Raw genomic sequence first — 19,280 nt, 5'->3', positions numbered from 1 at the left:
ATCCCTACATATTATACCCACTAATCCCTCTAACCTACACATCCCTGGACACTAAGGGGCAATTTTAGCACGGCCGATCAACCTAACCCGCACATCTTTGGACTGTGAGAGGAAACCGGAGCACCCGGAGGAAACCCACGCAGGCACGAGGAGAATGTGCAAACGCCACACAGTCAGTGACCTGTGCCGGGAATCGAACCGAGGAATTTGGAGCTGTGAAGCAGCAGTGCTAACCACTGTGCTACCGTGCCGCCCAATCGGCTTCTCCTTTCCCCGGAATCCCGCCTCCCTCACTCAGTGACAGACACAAACAACATGTTGAGTTTCTGCTTCTTGGATTTAATGATGAACTGTGGAATCTTTGAGAAAAACTGTTTCTATTCCAGTGGTTCTCAGATTGTTTTGTTTGAAGAATCATTTTACAAATGTAATCATGGAGCCCCCAGTGTAAATTATAATTCTATATAATAACCACAATATGAACAGGTTCCATCAGTTTACAGCTGGCAGGAGGCAGGGAGACGGTGTGAAATTAAGGCATGGATCTGTTAGAGACCTTTAATCCCGCAGATTGTCAGCGGCGCCGAGTTTTCCCCGTTGTAATTCGATCCCGGAAAGAAGATGGGAAAGATTCTCTCAGTGAAAGTGTGGGTGAAAGTGTGGAGATGGGACATGTTGTCCGCATTGTAAAATGACACCTGTCCACCCTCATAGTCCAGGAAAACCCCGATCTTCCGGGGATTCACACTCGGGGTGAGGGGGGTCGTTGAGGGGGAGGTGAAGGCAAAATAACCAGTTCCGGGTCTCAGCCACACAATCCAGAATCCGGACTCAGGTCTCAGGGAGATTGCCCCTTTCCTCTTCACAGACTCTCGGGCCACTCCCAGAATCCAGTCTGTCTTCTCTCCGACCTCCACCTCCCAGTAATGTCTCCCTGATGTGAATCCCTCTGATCCCAGGACAAATTCCCAGAAATCAAACCTCTCCGGGGTGTCGGGGAGTGGCTGCCGTTTGTCTCCGAGTCTCACACTGGTCCGGTCCTCAGACAGGATGAGCTGGGGATTCGCTGTGTTCGGATCCAGAGTCAGAGAGGCTGGAGCTGGGGGAAAGTTAAAATAACACAGTCAGTGATTTAGAGAGAGGGGGTGGGGAGGGGAGAGAGTGTGAGGAGTGAGGAAGAGAGAGAGGTTTGTGAGGGGGAAGGGAGAAACAGCAGGAATATGATGGGTGCATAGAACAGAGGGAGGGGAGAGGAGTGGGAAGAGAGCAGAAAGGAGATGTGAGGATGAAGGGAGAGAGTGAGAGAAAGGGAGGAGGAAGAGAAGGAGATGGAGCACTGAAATGGGCAGAGGGAAAACAGAGCAGCAAACAGAGGGAGCAGGAGCGTGAAGAGAGAGAATGAGAGCAACATGAGGAAGAGGGCAAGTCAGAGCCTGAAGGTTTTAGATACAGTGTATAGACAGCAACTGGGTGGCAGATATTGTGGCAGGCTGTAAGAGAACAATATGAAGATGTGGAGTGTATGGGCAGAATTTAACGACCTCATTGTGGCCGTTTTGTGCTGGAAAAATGTCATAAAATCTGGCATGATATGACTAGCTGGAATGGAGCCCATTTTTGCACCCATTCCCATTTTACCACCAAAAAAATTGGCACAATCGGGAGCCTGCACAAAATGGGTGAAGCGTCAATTTGCATCATTTGTATTCATCACAATGTAGTTAACAAAATTCACTCTGAATCATCCCAGCTTATTTGCTGCAGTTGGAATCAGTGAGGAAAACACCAGTTGCATTCAGAGAGCAGAGAGGGTGAGTGAGGAGGTAAGTCTCAGGTTTCAAATGGCTCTGTGTTGCTGGGGGGTGGGGGGGAGGTTGTTTCATGCTGTACAGGTTGCATTTTGGAGTGCGGTGAGAGGCTGATGCTGTTCACGGGGTTCGACTTTGGATTATCAACGCTGACCCAAGTCTGAGCGCTGATCTTGGGTCTTATTGCTGAATCTGGGTCCTAGTGCTGGCAGCAGCAAGGGCTGTTGCTGGCGGGGAATGGGCTGGAAACTCCCTGAAATGGCAGTGCTGCAGCCTCAGAATTTGTTAAGAAGTGCTGTTTCAGGCCTGGACTGCATGGATTCTAGGTTTGTGTTTGTGAGTGGAGGGGAAATGAGGACAGCTGTGTTGCTGGTGGTCTTGTGACGGGGGGGCGATGTGGGAAGTATGTTTTGCTAGGGAGCTGTGGGGGGGTAATGTGGTGAGTGTGCATTGCAGGGGTTCTGGGGGAGGTACAAGGAGTGTGTGTTGCTGCGGGTCTGTGGGTTGGGGAATGTGCGAAGTGTGTGATGGTGAGTTCTGTGATGGAATGTGTAAGTGTGGGGGTATGGGGAGTGTGCGTTGTTCGGGGACCGTGTAAGGGGGAGTGTGAGTTGCTGGGGAGCTGTGGTGGGGAATGGGGTAGTATGTGTTGCTGGGCTGGGGGCGAGCAGAGTTCTTTTAACCTCTCCATCTGTCTCTCCTCTTCCTGAAACACCAACTCCACACCCACCTGCTCTTCAAATGGCTCTCCCAATGTAACCTATTGGTCTTACTGTTCTTTGAGGAGGAGGGGCAGGAGGAGAATGTATGTGAAAATGAATAAGAGCATGGGAAGGGGCCAATTGGGAGAGTGGATGGAGAATGGGGATAGAGAGTGGGAGGGAAAGGTAAGTGCTTGGCAGAGAGATTGATTGTGTGAAGTAGCCAGAGAGATAGTGGAAAATACTGAGGTAAGAAGGAGAGATTGATGGGGGACAATACATGATCCTCACTGGAGTGTGGCTACACAGGCAAGTGATCCCAGATAATTCTATCCCAGGCTTGCTTATTCTGTTTAAATTAGTATTCCAATAAATTTAAATAATACATTCAACCTTGCATCCGTTCCAGGTGCAAGATTTCTCGAGCCTGATGCCCGGTGCCGGTAAGATCGCGTGAGGTGAGAAACCGGGTGTGAACCTGACTTCTCAGCTCTCTGGCAATCTTACCAGCTCACTCCGCCCATCAGCTGGTGGGGCATAATGGTAATGTCATCCCCAAAGAGTCTACAAACAGACAGGTTTGCTGTGTGACAAACATTTGGCAGATGAAATATCATGTAAGAAAATGTGAAGTTATGCACATTGATAGGAAGAATAAAGAAGCTGAATATTATTTAAATGGAGAAGGACTGCAGAAAGCTGCAGCTCAGAGGGATTTCTGGGTCCTCATGCATTGATTACAAAAAGCTAGCATGCAAGTTCAGCAGGTATTAGAAAAGACAAGGGGAATGTTCATCTTTACTTAAAAGGGAATGGAGTATAAAAATAGGGCGATCTATACAAGGCACTAGTTAGACAACAGCAATTCTGGTCCCCTTATCCAAGGAAAGATATACTGGCATTGGAGGCAGTCCAGAGAAGGTTCACTGGATTGATTCCAGGTATGGAGACATTTTCTCATGAGGAGAGGGTAAGTGAACTGGACCTGTACTCACTGGAGTTTAGAAGATTGAGAGGGGACTTTATTCAGACCTATATAATTCTCTGCAGGCTTGACAGGACAGACACTAAGGCATTGTTTCCCCTTGTGGCAGAGTCTAGGATAAGAGGGCATAATCTCAGAGTAAGGGGTCACCCATTTAAGACATAGGTGAGGAGAAAACGCCTCTGTTTGATCAGTTATGGTAACATTAAATGGCAGAGCAGACTTGATAGGCCAAATGGCCTCCATCTGTTCCCATATCTTATGGTCTCATGATCTTAGAAGGGGATAGAAATAGTACTCATTACTCCAGATATGGTCTCACTAAGGTCCTGTGCCCCTGCAGGAACAATTGCATATTTTTATACCTGGGTATCTTTGCAATAGATACTAACGTCCTATTTATATTCCTAATTACTTGCTGGACCTGCAGACTAACTCAGTATTTTATGCTCCTGGAGTGTGGTGGTTGCAGCCCCCTCAATGCACAGCACCAGCTCGGTGAAGCGGGCTGTCATCAAGGCGTCCCTCGCTGCCCTTCCCGGCCGGGCACCTGCTATCGCCTCCATCCTCTTTCCTCCGGCTCCTCATATGGTGGGACGACCACTTTTGCCCCTTGCCCCTCATCCTCCTCCTCTTCGTCCTCCTGCTCCAGCTGGTCTCCCTGCTGCTGGGTGACGTTTTGCAGCACACAGCAGATAATTATTATGTGTGAGGCACACACAGGGTCAAACTGGAGACCCCCCCAGAGTGGTTCAAACAGCAGCACCGCATTTTCAGCAGGATGATGCACCGCTCTACATGGGTGCCGCATGGGTCTCGTTGTAGCAGGTCTCCACCTCGGTCTCGGGCCTCCGCACAGGTGTCATCAGCCGTGACCTCAGTGGGTAACCTTTGTCGCTCAGTAGCCATCCTGGTAGCCTGGACCGGTCTTCAAAGAGGCCGGGGATGTCCGACTGCCTGAGCACAAAACTGTCATGGCCACTCCCTGGATGACATGCATCGACCTGCATGGTCCTCATTCGATGGTCACATATGATCTGCACATTTAGGGATTGGAACCCTTTCAATGAACTAAAAAAATTACAGCACAGGAACAGGCCCTTTGGCCCTCCAAGCCTGCACCAACCATGCTGTCCGACTGAACTAAAACCCCCGACTCTTCTGGGGACAATATCCCCCTATTCCCATCCTATTCATGTATTTATCAAGACGCCCTTAAAAAGTCACTACTATATCTGCTTCCAGTACCTCCCCCAGCAACAAGTTCCAGGCACCCACTACTTTGCGTAAAAAAACAATCTGCTTCGTACATTTTGTTTAAACGTTGCACCTTGCACCTTAAACCTGTGCCCATGGTAATTGATTCTTCCATCCTGGGAAAAAGTTTTGTCCATGCCTCTCATAATCTTGTAGACTTTTATCAGTCGCCCCTCAACCTCCGTCGTTCCAGTGAGAACAAACCAAGTTTCTCCAACCTCTCCTCATAGCTAATGCCCTCATACCAGGCAACATCATGGTAAATCTTTTCTGTGCTCTCTCCAAAGCCTCCACATCCTTTTGGTAGTGTGGCGACCAGAACACTATATTCCAAGTGCAGCCGAAGCTTCTATAAAGCTGCAACATGAGTTGCCAATTTTTAAACTCGGCTCCCGGCCGATGAAGGCAAGCATGCCTTATGCCTTCTTGACTACCTTCTCCATCTGCATTGCCACTTTCAGTGACCTGTGTACCTGTACACCCAGATCCCTTTGCCTATCAATACTCTGAAGGGATCTGCCATTTAGTGTATATTTGCTATCTGTATTAGACTTTCCGAAATGCATTACCTCTCATTTCTCCAGATTAAACTCCACCTGCCATCTCCATCCAAGTCTCCAACTGATCTATATCCTGTCGTATCCTCTGATGGTCCTCATCGATATCTGCAAATCCACTAACCTTTGTGTCGGCTGTAAACTTACTCATCAAACCAGTTACATTTTCTTCCAAATCATTTATATATATTACAAACAGCAAAGGGCCGGGACAGACTGCAAATCATTAGCAGATGTGTGCCCAGTGACAGCAGATTCCATGCAGTCCATGTCTGAACCTCGGCACGCCAGCCTGGAGCAGTAACTGCTTCATCTGGTTAGGCCTCAGTCAGCACATGGTGCACTCCTCTCCCAGCACTCAGTGTAACCCCTGACCACAGCCCACAGCAAGACAATGCCACTGCACAGTGCTCTGGAGGGAAAGGCTGAGCAGGATTCCTTCAGGGACCCTCACCCACAGAGCTCTGAGAAAATAGAAGCACCCCTGCCCGCAACCCAGATATCACTGATCCACAGGCCAACATCTGAAGGCAGCAGGAAGAAGCCCACCAAGCATCTCCAGGGCCTTCCTACAACGTCCCTCACACTCTGTACGCTGCGCTTACCTCCTGACGCCAGTTCAAGGCTGCCACACCAGGTTGAGTCTTTTATATATCTACTCTGATTTGTGTCAAAAGTGACATCACACCAAAGAGGTGGGAGACGCTAACCTGGGTGGAGATTGTCATGTCGATCCCGATAATGGCATTCCAAAGTATGGGAAGCGATGGAAATCAGTGGTCGGACAGTTTTCAGTGTGGTCCCGGCGGCCCATTTTCTCCCGGTTAGGGGATGCGCGCGGGTCGTAAACACTCTGGGGAACCTGTGAAAAGTTCAACACAAGCATCTCCCAACCCAACCCGCCAAAAAACGAGCGCATTGCAAAGGGAGAATTGCCCCCTTATTTTCCCTCACCTGTGTTTTAAATCTGCCACCCCATATCTTAAAACTGTCAGCTTTTGGTTTAAATCGCCCCACAAGAGGAAACATCTGCTCTGAATCTGCTTTGTCAATGTCCCTTAGCATCTTGTATACCTCAATTATATCTCCTCACATTTTTCTCAGCTCCAGAGACAATCGGCCTAAACTGGCGAACCACTCTTCATAAGAAAAACCCTTCATCTCCAGAATCAAGCTAGTGAACCTTCTCTGAACCATCTCCAATGCAATTCCATCCTTCCTCAAGAAAGGGCACAAAAACTGTACACAAGTGCAGTCTCATAAATGCTTTACACAATAGCAATAACACTTCACTACTGTTATGTTCTATACCTTTAACAATAAATATGAAGATTCCATTTGCTTTCCTTATTACCTGCTATACTTTCATCCTAGTTTTTTTGCCATTCGTGCATGAGGACACCCAGATCGCTAATCATTTGCCTTTGTATTTTTCCTATCAAAATGGATAACCTCACACTTATTCACTTCAATCTCATCTGCCAAATTTTGTCCTATTCACTTAAACTCTCCATACCCATTTATAAATTTCTTCTTTTGTTATCACAACTTACTTTCCCATCTATTTTAGTGTCATCTGAAAATTTGGCTATGGTATCCACTATTCCCTGAATGCGGGAGGTTAATATAGACTATAAAGAGTTGGGGTCCGAGGGCTGAACCCTTTGGCACCCCAAAAGTTACATCTAGCCAACTCAAAATACGCCCATTTATCCTGACTTCCTGCTATCTGCTTGTTTGCCAATGTTCTATCAAAAATAATAAATTATCCCTCATCCCATGATGAACAAACCTTTTGTGTGGCACCTTATCAAATACTTTCTGGAACTCCAGTTATACTACATCTACAGGATCATCATTATCCACTTTGCTTGTTACATTTTTGAAGAACTCAAGCAAATTTGTCAAAGATTTGCCCTTCAGTTGTCTAAAACCTTAGTTAGACCTCACTGGGAGTATGGACATCATATCTTAAGAAGGATGATTTGACCATGGAGGAAGTTCCAAGCAGGTTTACAAGAATGGAACCTAGGCTTCAAGGGTTTAGTTACAAGGATAGTTTTGAAAAATTTGACCTTTATTCTCTCGAATTCAGGAGGTTGAGGGGTGATTTAATAGAAGTCTACAAAATATTCACAGGGAAGGTCAGGGTGGATAAGGATAAACTATTTCCACTAGTTGAAGGCCTAGAACCAGGGGCCATAATCTAAAAATTAGAACCAAGTTGTTCAGGAGAGATGTTAGAAAACAATTCTACATGTAGAGAGAGGTGGATGTTTGGAACCCTTTCCCTCAAATAGTGGTGGATGCTGGATCAATTATTAATTTTAATCCCTACAGTGCAGAAGGAGGCCATTTGGCCCATTAAGTCTGCATCAACAACTATCCCTGTAACCCTACTTATTTTGCCTGTTAATCTCCATGATACTAAGGGGCAAATTAACATGGCCAATTCACCTAACCTGCACATCTTTGGAGTGTGGGGGGAAACCACAGCTCCCAGAGGAAATCCACACAGACACAGGCAGAATGTGCAAATTCCACACAGACAGTGACCTGTGGCCAGAATTGGACCTGGGTCCCTTCCGCTGTGAAGCAGCGATGCTAACTACTGTGCTACCGTGCCACCATACTTTAAGTCTGAGATACTTTTATTCAGCAGGGGTATCAAGGTACACGGGCCTAGTACAGGTATATGAAGGTAGGCCACAGATCAGCCATGATCTTATTGAATGGTGGAGTGAGTTTGAAGGGATGAATGGCCTACTCATATTCCCATGTTCCTATGTCCCTTTTTCTAATGATGAGGATCGTTCCAAGTTGCTCCCTTTCTATGACCTCTGCATTTTCTGTATCTTTTGGGATGGTAGCGTGCTCCGTCATGAAAACTGAGGCAAAACATTGACTTAGGATCTCAGCCATTTCTGTGTTCTGCCATGATCTTATTGAATGGTGGGGCAGGCTTGAGGGGCTAGATGGCCTACTCCTGCTCCTATTTCTTATGTTCTTATACAATCTTGATCTTCAATTGAATGGCGATGCCCCACCAAGAGGAACAATCTGTAGAATGGACTAATCACAGGTCTTAAAGGGACCACTGGAAAACCCTTTGGAAATGATGCTCTGTTTCCTGCTCTATAAACCGCAAGCGACATCATTATCACAATGCTGTTCCAGTGAGTTTGTGGTTTGGAAACTGGTTTTCTCATTTTCTACATTCAAACACTGACTGTTTCTCAAAGTTATTGCACTGCTCCTGCGAGAATGAAGGCAGCTTTTGATGATTTCTCTGTGACCAGGAGATGAGTTATTTTTCTTACTGTTGCTCACTGTTACTTTCTCTCTCTCACCCCCACTGTTTTTCATGAGGGCTTCTTGTCCCCTGTCCCCTTTTCAGGAATCACAGAACATTTTCCCACAGTGCAAAGCAGTGGGAAACTGGACAGTGATTTTGTTCTGAAGATCAGCCCTCAGAATGGATTGAGCCTCTAATCAAATTCATAGAGCGGAAATGTGAATATTTAATCTGGGACCTTAAAGCCTGTTTAGTTTCTTCACAACTGTATTGGTAATCAGGAAAATGAATATAAGATTTTTACCGGGAATACTGGGTTTCATCATTTCTCTCCAAGCTGTGCACTGAAAAAGGTATTTGAACTTCTTGATAGACAGGGCGGCATCAAATACTGAGAGTCTGTGCTCACCATCACTAATCCTGTAAACGTTAAAAAGAGATGCAAGAAAATATCCAAAGTGAAATGGTAATCTTGTTTTTTTTAATTGAAAAAGATAACTTATAAATTCAAGAGCAGAGAATGGAAACAGTCATGTCCTGAAAAAGGTTCAAAATCTGACAACCGCCCATCACACACTGCAGGAATTGATAAACATTTAGTCTGTCCACTTGCTGTATTATAAATAAAGTTTGTAGAACAAAGACAAAGGCTGAAAACATCCCAAAGCTGAATATCCAATTCTGCAATCCCTGGACCCCACAACTCTATAAGAAGTCTCACAACACCAGGTTAAAGTCCAACAGGTTTCTTTGGTAGCACAAGCCACTAGCATTCTTAGCACTACCCCTTCATCAGGTGAGTCACAACTCTCCCAGAATCCTGCTCTCTTCTACTTCCGGCACCTTGAAGATCTCTGATTTCAGTCATTCCCTGTTGGGAGTTGGGCCTTCAGTTGACAAGGTCCTGAGCTCTGGAATTCTCTCCCTGATCCTTTCTATCTTTCTAATTCTCTTTCTTCCTTCGAAACGCTCTCTGAAATCCACCTCTTGCCATCCGGATTAATATTTCCTTATTTGGCTCTGTGTCAATTTACTTTATAACACTCCTGGGAAACTCCTTAAGGTACTAATTTACGATAAAGGCACTGTATAAATTCAAATCATTACTGTTGTGTTTAAGGACACAGAACCAGTTTGTATTTAGTATAAAATTAGAATCTGTTTCCCCCCTTTAACGTGAGACTTTCTCGGGTTGGTCAGGCTCCATGCAGGGATATGGGTGACCCACTGCTTGGGAACATGGACCGTGTGGCTCTCTTGGGGTCAGTGGGAAGGTCACAGACACTAACAGCCAACATCGGGCAAGTGATCACTTCCGGCCTGTGAACCGGACTGTATAAATTATACCTCCCGCTTGTTTATTACAATATTGTAGCAGTTATATAAAATCATTGTAATAAAGGCGGTTATTTTTAAACTCTGGTCCATGAACTACACACCATTTCCATGGCCCAATGACAGGTCATTTAATGTTGTGACAACAACGAATAAATAAACAAAAATGATACTTTACTAAGTTTATTTTAACAAATAGTGGATTTCAGTAAAGAACATGTCCTACCTTCTCTCCCGACAAGCTTCCTCCTGAAAGAAATGAATCAGGAACAGTGAGGGTGACAGTAACAGATTTCAGGAGCAGTTAGACAGGCTGGTGAAATGAGCAGACTCAGAGCAGACAAGATTTCACATGGAAATGTAAAGTGATGCATTTTGGAAGGAAGATTGTGGAGAGTCAAATAAACTGGAATTGAACATCAGTCCCGCTCACAGACACAGTGACTCTCACACACCGTACCAGACATACCCACACACTCACAACATGCAACTGGAACTGGATTACAATGGGAGTTCCAGGAGAAAATTAAACTTGGGAAACACAAATAATCACAAAGCAAGTTTGAAGCTGAAGAAAACACATTCTCAGGAAATTACAGGAATTCCCAGAAATCTGCAGATCGTGTGGGATCCATTAGTTCAGAGACAGCAGGAAAACCATTCAGGAAGGGACACAAAATTCTGTTCAATTCGGTTAGTATTTTTCAGTAAATTCTATATGAATTTCACAGTTAAGAACATAAGAAGTAGGAGCAGGAGTAGGCCACCTAACCCTTCGAGCCTGGCCCGCCATTCAGTAAGATCATGGCTGATCTGAAGTGGATCAGAAACCTATCTACCCGTGACTTAAATATATTCAGCGAGGTAGCCTCCACCACTTCAACGGGCAGAGAATTCCAGAGATTCACCACCCTTTGAGTGAAGAAGTTCCTCCTGAACTCTGATCTAAACTGCATCCCCCCCTTATCTTGAGGCTGTGCCCTTTAGTCCTGCTGTCCTTTCTAAGCGGGAAGAATCTCTCTACCTCTACCCTATTTATTCCCTTCATTATCTTATACATCTCTATAAGATCCCTCCTCAGCCTTCTAAACTCCAATGAGTACAGACCCAGTCTATTCAGTCTCTCTTCGTAGGCTAACCCCCTCATCTTCGGTATCAGCCTAGTGAACCTTCTCTGCACTCCCTCCAAGGCCAATATATCCTTCCGCAAGTGCAGTGACTAAAACTGCACACAGTACTCCAGCTGCGGCCTCACCAGTACCCTGTACAGTTGCAGCAAAACCTGCCTGCTTTTATATTCTATCCCCCTCGCTATAAACGCCAACAATCCATTTGTCTTCTTGATCACCTGCTGCACCTGCAGACTGGGTTTTTGTGATTCGTGCACAAGGACCCCCAGGTCCCTCTGCACCATAGCATGCTGCAGCTTTTTACCTTTTAAATAATAATCCCTCCTACTATTGTTTCTACCAAAGTGGATAACCTCACATTTGCTAACATTATACTCCATCTGCCAGGTCCTCGCCCACTCATTTAGCATATCCAGATCCCTCTGCAGACTTTCCACACCCTCCACACAATTTGCTTTTCCACTCATCTTCGTGTCATCAGCAAATTTCGTCACCCTACACTCAGCCCCCTCCTCCAGATTATCTATGTAAATGGTAAACAGTTGAGGCCCCAGCACCGATCCCTGCGGCACTCCACTAGTCACCAACTGCCAACCAGAATATCATCCATTGATTCCAACTCTCTGCTTCCTATCAGACAGCCAATCCTCTATCCATGCTAACACCTTACCCCCATCTCCGTGCACCCTAACCTTCTGCAGCAAAATTTGTGAGGCACCTTATCAAACGCCTTTTGGAAATCTAAAAACACCACATCCACCGGTTCCCCTCTGTCTACCGCACTAGTCACATCCTCATAGAAATCCAATAAATTCATTAAACATGACTTCCCCTTAATGAATCCGTGTTGCGTCTGCTCGATCAAACCATTCTTTTCTAGGTGCCTCGCTATTTCTTCTTTGATGACAGATTCTAACATTTTTCCAACTACAGACGTTAAACTAACCGGCCTATAATTCCCTGCCTTATGTCTGCTACCTTTTTTAAACAGCGGCGTAACATTAGCCGTTTTGAAATCTTCCGGCACTTCCCTGGAGTCCAGCGAATTTTGATAAATAATTACTCATGCATCCACTATCACCTCTGCCATTTCTTTCAGAACTCCGGTTGCGATGCATTCCATCCGGTCCCGGGGACTTGTCTACCTTCAGTCCTGTTAGTCTATCAAGCACTACCTCTCTAGTGACAGTAATCACATTGAGGCCCTCATCCTTCTATCTTTAATATCCGGCAAACTATTCGTGTCCTCTTCCGTGAAAACTGAGGCAAAAAACTTATTTAAAGCCTCAGCCATTTCCTCGTCGCCCATCGCTAAATTCCCCCTCTCATCCTCCAAGGGTGCAACATTCACTCTCGCCAATCTCTTCTCCTTCATATATTTGTAAAACCTTTTACTGTCATTTTTTATATTCAGAGCTAGTTTAGCTTCATACTCTATCTTTCCTTTCTTTATCACCTTCTTCGTCATTCTTTGTTGATTTTTAAATCTTTCCCAATCTTCTAATCACCCACTATTTTTAGCCGCTCTGAACGCATCAGCTTTTAATTTAATACTCTCCTTCATTTCCTTAGATAACCACAGCTGGTTAACCCTTCTCCTACAGTCCTTCTTTACCATCGGAATATATTTCTGCTGAGTACCATAAAAGATCTCCTTAAAAATCCTCCACTGTTCCTCATCCGTCCTACCAACCAATCTGCGCCCCCAATCTACATTTGCCAATTCCGCTGTCATCCTATCATACTCCCCTCTGTTCAAACAGAGGACACAGGTTCGGGACCCTACCTTCTCATCCTCCATCTGCATCAGAAATTCAATCACGCTATGATCACTCGTCCCAAGAGGATCCCTCACAAGAAGATCCCTAATTCTACCTGCCTTGTTACACAGCACCAGATCTAAGATAGCTCGCTCCCTCGTAGGTTCCGTTACATACTGTTCAAGGAAACTATCCCCACAGCATTCCAAGAACTCTTCCTCAAGCCCACCACGTCCGACTTGGGTTAACCAATCAATATGCAGATTAAATTCCCCCATAATTATCACTGTTCCGTTTCTGTACGCATCAATTATTTGCTTGCTTATTGCCCGCCCCACCTCAAAGTTATTATTTGGGGGCCTATAGACCACACCCACCATCGTCTTCCTCCCCTTACTATTCCTTATCTCCACCCACAACGATTCCACGTTCTGCTCTTTGGAGCCTATATCTTCTCTTACTACCGCCCTAATATTATCCTTAATTAACAGAGCTACCCCGCCCCCTTTTTCCTCCCGTCTATCCCTCCTAAACACCTGATACCCCTGGACATTCAGCTCCCAGTCCCGGTCACCCTGCAACCACGTTTCCGTAATGGCCACTAGATCATATCCATTTGCGCTGATTTGCGCCATCAGCTCATTCACTTTGTTCCGAATGCTTCATGCATTCAGGTAAAGTGTCTTTATACCAGCTTTTATTTGGACCTTATTTGTAGAAATGCTACTAACCTCTCTCATGCCCCCTACTCCTTTTATTAGTGGAACATCCTCAACATTTACCTGCACACGTACCCTCTCCTTTACTTTAGATTTTATAATTCCACCCCCCTGCCCCCCGCAATTAGTTTAAAGCCCTATCTACAGTCCTAGTTATACGATTCAACAGGACTCTGGTCCCTGCATGATTCAGACGAAGACCATCCCATCTGAACAGAACCCATCTGCCCCAATACTGGTGCCAATGCCCCATAAATTCAAACCCATTCAAAGAACAAAAGAACAAAGAACAAAGAACAAAGAACAAAATCAGCCCGGGAAACAGGCCCTTCGGTCCAACGAGCAAACGTTGCCATCTCAACACCACCGCTCTACCCATGACCCCTATCTAATGTTTTATGGCCATCCAGATTGAGGGAAAACTGATTTAGGGACAATTTATTCCTGCCAATCAGCCTAACAGCACATCTTTGGGCTGTGGGAGGAAACCGGAGCACCCGGAGAAAACCCACGCAAGCACGGGGACAATGCGCAAACTCCCACAGACACCGGCCCAAATCCATGTGTCTGCACAGCAATCAGCGATAGTCACTGAGCTGTCGTCTTGCCCAGTATCTTGTCCAGTTTAGGCACACACTAACGACATGAAGCACTAGGCCAATCTCGAACAACCAAGAGCAGCCCCAGTACGACCCATCGCGTGTATGCCCCTCGTTGGACACGAAGTGGACTGACTTCTTTTTTTTTCTTTTTTTTTATCCAGCTCCCTCTTGAACATATGCAATAAATTGGCCCCAATAGCTTTTTGTGGTAGAGAGTTCCACAGGATAACGACTCTATGAATGAAGAAATTCTTCCTTATCTCAGTCCTGAATGGCTGACCTCTTATTCTTCGACTGTTCCCCAACATCAGGAACATTCTTCTCGCATCTAACCTGTCCAGTCCCATCAGGATTTTATTTGTTTCTATGAGATCCCCTCTCATTCTTCTAAATTCCAGTGAGGGCCACTTGGTAGCACTGAGGGCGACAGCTTTAATCACTTTGCTAATGATTGATTAGACTGATGGGGTGATAATTTGCTGAATTGTCCTGCTTTTTATGGCCAGAATATACCTGCATAATTTTCCTGGTTGTCAAGGACATGCTAGTTTTGTCGCTGTCCTGGAACAGCTTGATTAAAGATGCTGCTAGCTAGGGAGAACAAGTCTTATGTACAGCCGGGATGTTGTTAGGCCCCACAGCATTTTCTGTATCCAATGCCTCCTGCTTTTTATTGATATATGGAGTGAATCAGATTGGCTGAAGATGGGCATCTGTGATATGATCAGGAGGAAGGTAAGATGAATCAACCGCTTAGAACTGCTAGCTAATTATTGTTGCAAATGCTTCAGCCTTGACTTTTGCACTGACATGTTGAGCTCTCCCATCACTGAGTATATTTGAGGAGCCTCCCTCTCTGGTTAGTTTCTTAACTGCTCACCACCAGTTATGACTGAACATGCCAGGTCTGTAGAGCTTTGATCTGATCTGTTGGTTGTGGGATTACTTAGTCAAGTCTATAGCATGCTGCTTCTACTGTTTGGCATGCATGTTGACTTGTGTTGCAGCTTCACCAGGTTAGTTTCTTATTTGTAGGTAGTGCCCTTGGCATTCTCTTCCACCCATTTCGTTGCACTGGGGTTAGTCTCCTGGCTTATGAGTAATGCGAAAGAGAAGGATGTGTCAGGCCATGAGGTTACAGATAGTAGTTGAATCCATTTCTGCTGCTGATGATTGCCCTCAGTGTCTCAAGGATCCTGAGCCATTAGATCTGTTCTAAATCCATTCTATTTAACAGAGTGGTCATGCCACAAAACACAATGTTAGCTGTTCTCAGTGTAAAACTGGGACTTTCTCTCTATAAGGACTACGTGGTGATCATTTCTACCAGTACTGACATAGACAGATGCATCTGTGACTGGTAGATTTGTGAGAGTGAGTTCAAATAGATGTTTTTGCTTTTGTTCCTTATTTCACCACCAGTCACATGGCTAATCTGGTAGATCTATCCTTTATTACTCAGCCAGCAGTGGTACTGTGAGCCAATGTTGGTGCTGGACATTGAAATGCCCTACCAAAGTGATGTTCAACATGGAAGAGCACTGATCCCTGAGCCACACATTCATCTCCTTAATCCTGTTTACTCTGCACCAATTTGCACGTGGTTCAGGTAGTAATCCAGAGATAACCAGCTTGTCGGTTCTGCTTTTTAATTTGGTTCCCAGAACATCATACTCCCTCTGCAGATCCTTAGTTCCTATTTTGCCTATGTCATTGGCACCCACATGAACCACGACGACCAGATTCTCACCCTCCCACTCCAGGTTCCTCTGCAGTCCAGATGAGACATCCTGGACCCGAGCAGGCAACACACCCTTTGGTATTCTTTATCCTTGTCACAAAAGACAGTGTCTATACCCCTAACCACACTATCCCCAATTACTACTACATTCCTCTTTACTTCTTCTGCTTTGACCTCTGTCTGCACCACTGTACCATTGGCAGTTTGCTCATCCACCTTGCAGCCCTCGTTCTTGTCCACACTGGGGGCAAGAATCTCAAACCTGTTGTGCAGATTCAGGGGCTGAGGCTTTTGGGTCCCCCCCTCCTTCCTCCCCCCAGCCCCCCTCCTTCCTTTCACCCTTCCTCCCCCCACCCCCTCCTTCCTCTCACCCTTCCTCCCCACACCTCCCCCCTTCCTCCCCACACCCCCCTCCTTCCTCTCAACCTTCCTCCCCTCAGCAACCCTCTCCTATTCCTGACCCTCAGAGTTAGTCAGTTTAGGGGGTTTGACTTTCTCTTGTAACACATTATCCAGGTTACACTCCCCCTCCCTGATGAGTCTCAGTGTCTGAAGCCCAACTCTTCAAGCAACCAGCACTCACTGCAGACATGGTCACTGAGAAGTACCTTGGAGTCCACCAGCTCCCACATCATACAGAAACAGCCCATCACATGTCCCTCCGTCAGTTGTTTAGTGTGAAGTTTCCCTGAACTGAGCCACAATATATTCCCTTACCTTCAGAAATATCAGATCGTCTTTTTGCTCCATCTGTTTCTGCAACTTTGAGAGTTTCTCCTCAATGGAATTTAAATTCTCCTGCATCTCTTGAAGGTTTCTCTCCATCGGTTCTAGAATCCTCTCCTCTTCTTCCCTGAGATCTCTGAGTAATCGCTGCTCTTTCTCAGTGAGAATCTGGTGCATTTTAGTGAACTCGGACGTGATGTGGGTCTGCAGACTGCTCGACTGTTCCTACCCAATGAAATGTGAGACATAATTAATGTCCTGCGATAAAGGGAACAAAACTAACCGAGATCCCAGAAAATCAGCACAGAGAGACCTTACCCTAACTTCAGAAATCTTCCCTTTCTGTTTCTGTTCCGTATCTAGAACCGCCAATTTCTTCTCTGTGAGAGAATCTAAGGAAGATTTCAGCTGATCCTGGGATTGGGAGAAAACAAAATCACAGAATGAAAGTGCTGGATGTTGAAAATGTGATAAAATTATCATCTTATAAAATATTTTCCATTTACCTTGTAGATTTCAACAGCTTCATCAATGGGCAGGAAGTTGTGGGATTTGTGATCCCGCGAATCTCTACAAATCAAACAGATCAATTTCTTGTCAGTTTCGCAAAACAGCTTCAGTTCTTCCTGATGTTTCTCACAGTGAAGTTTACTTTCCTTCTCTTTTGGATTCAGCTTTAATTGTCGACCTTTCTCGGCCAGATTCGCTAAGGCCCGATTTACCCTGAGGATTTTTTCTGGAAACTCCTCTCTACATTCCGGGCAGGGGTTTATCTCCTTCTTTTCCCAACTCTGGGTGATACAGGAGCGGCAGAAGTTGTGTCCACAATCCAGTGTTACTGGGTCGGTGAAAAAATCGAGACAAATGGGACAAATTGTCTCCTCGGTCAAACTCTGGAGCTGTTGTCTGGAAGCCATGTCCATACTCAGCACTTCCTGATTCAAACCGCTTTCAGTTTCGGTGTTACTGCCGCACATCCTCAGTTCAGCTATTTCCCGATGAAGTTCACTGCAGCACTCAGGGAATTATTATTACAGAGCGGGCCATGTCCTCACCACTTTCACACTGGAGATAAAAACTGGCGCGGTCTAGAGGATAACGGTGGGGAATCATTGAGCCCTGTCGGGGGTGGGGGGTGGGTGGGGGTGGTGGTGATGGGGGTTGGGCTCCCGGAAATGTTGACAGTGGAAAGAGGGAGAGCGTGAGGGAGAAAGGAGGGAGAGATGAGCGGGATCGAGATTCCATTACATTTCTCTTCAGTCTGAACTCGCTGCCGATTAAAACCATTCTGGTGAAACCCGGTGTGAGATCCAGATCCAGAAACTGAATTGTGTTCATGACTGCAGCCGCTCACATTAAAACATCAAATACTATAAATGTCAAAGAGAAATTTACACAAAAGCTACGGGGAAGATATTTGGAGGGTTCGATCTGTGAAGTTTGGTACATTTTCTAGAAAGAATAACTTGCGGTTTTATAAATGCTTATGAATCCCTCCCGGGGACCCTGACCCAGAGAAACATTAGCTGATGACGGAGTAAATACAGAAAATGCTGGAAAATCTCAGCAGGTCTGACAGCATCTGTGGAGAGAGAACAGAGCTAACGTTTCGAGTCTGGATGTCTCTTCGTCAGATTCCAACATCCGCAGTAATTTGCTTTGAACTGATGAGGGAACATTTGAAGTGGAATCTCTCCTCCAATATCTGGCGGAGTTTCTTCACACAGAGAATGGGGAGAATGTGGAACTCGCCGTCACATGGAATGGTTGAGGGAGAGAGAGTTGGTACATTGATAGGGAGGCTTGGATTACAAGATGATTTTATACCGCACAGGTTGTATATGGAGTTCGTTTTTTGTCTGAAAAACATGAGCTCACCATTCGACGAGGTGGATTTACACACTGAAATTGTGCAATAATTCAATCTATGCTGCTAGAATTAATTGGCTTTGAAATCCGCAATAAAAATATTTAAATATAAATTGTTGTGCTAACTCGAGGATTTAACAACGGTAATAGTGGAGAGCAAGTGATTGGGGAAATCAGGATCTGAACAGGGTCGCTGTCAGCCTTGGCATCTAGACTCTGACTTGTACAAGTCAACTCCAATCTACTGCACTCCTGGTTTGTCGGTTCAGCTGGTGAAAATCGCAATAGGATTCATTCTGCCGGATGAAATGTTGGACACTGAACTCTCTCCATGGACCTCGTTAGACTTCACAGAGGATCATAGAGTCACTGAACAGCATAAAATCTACTATGATCCCGATATGTTCCATCGAAAGTGTATTCTTAAATAATTATTAATCTTAATTTACTGAGTTCACTGTTAACAACTGTATTCGTTTCTAAAAGGACATCGACACATCTTCCTTTCCAACAGCCGCTTATGCACAGCTCTGGTAATGCAGTGTTAGTTGTTCCTGACAGGAATTAGGAATATTCCCATTCTGCCCTTTCCAGCCTTTCAGCCTCAGCATTGAATTCAGGAACTTTAGATTCTAACCACCGTTACCAATCTGCTGTAACCATTAACACTGCTCTGGAACCACCTTATGCTTCTTCACCAGTCCCATTCCCCATTCTCTTATACTTTGTACCGTTACACCTTTAGACATTTAACCTCTCCTGTCCTGCACCATTTCATAGGACTTTCCCTGTTGT

The 19,280-nt window shown here is 45.4% G+C and overlaps 1 protein-coding gene across 1 annotated transcript; it reads right to left on the bottom strand.

The window, feature by feature from the left end:
• Positions 1-548: 548 nt before the first annotated feature.
• On the bottom strand, positions 549-17,593 carry LOC145337760 (zinc-binding protein A33-like). Its single transcript, XM_080182607.1, has 6 exons — positions 17,123-17,593; positions 16,935-17,030; positions 16,608-16,841; positions 10,165-10,187; positions 8,908-9,023; positions 549-1,099 (listed from the first exon to the last, which is right to left on the bottom strand). The coding sequence occupies exons 1-6, from the start codon at positions 17,591-17,593 to the stop codon at positions 549-551; spliced, it is 1,491 nt and encodes a 496-aa protein (XP_080038733.1).
• Between the last annotated feature and the right edge of the window lie 1,687 nt (positions 17,594-19,280).

Source organism: Carcharhinus amblyrhynchos, unplaced genomic scaffold (genome assembly GCF_965287045.1).
Source record: "Carcharhinus amblyrhynchos unplaced genomic scaffold, sCarAmb.v2.hapA scaffold_73, whole genome shotgun sequence".
Taxonomy (NCBI): domain Eukaryota; kingdom Metazoa; phylum Chordata; class Chondrichthyes; order Carcharhiniformes; family Carcharhinidae; genus Carcharhinus; species Carcharhinus amblyrhynchos.
Note: the sequence above shows the minus strand (reverse complement) of the source record. Positions and strands in the feature narration are given on the sequence as shown.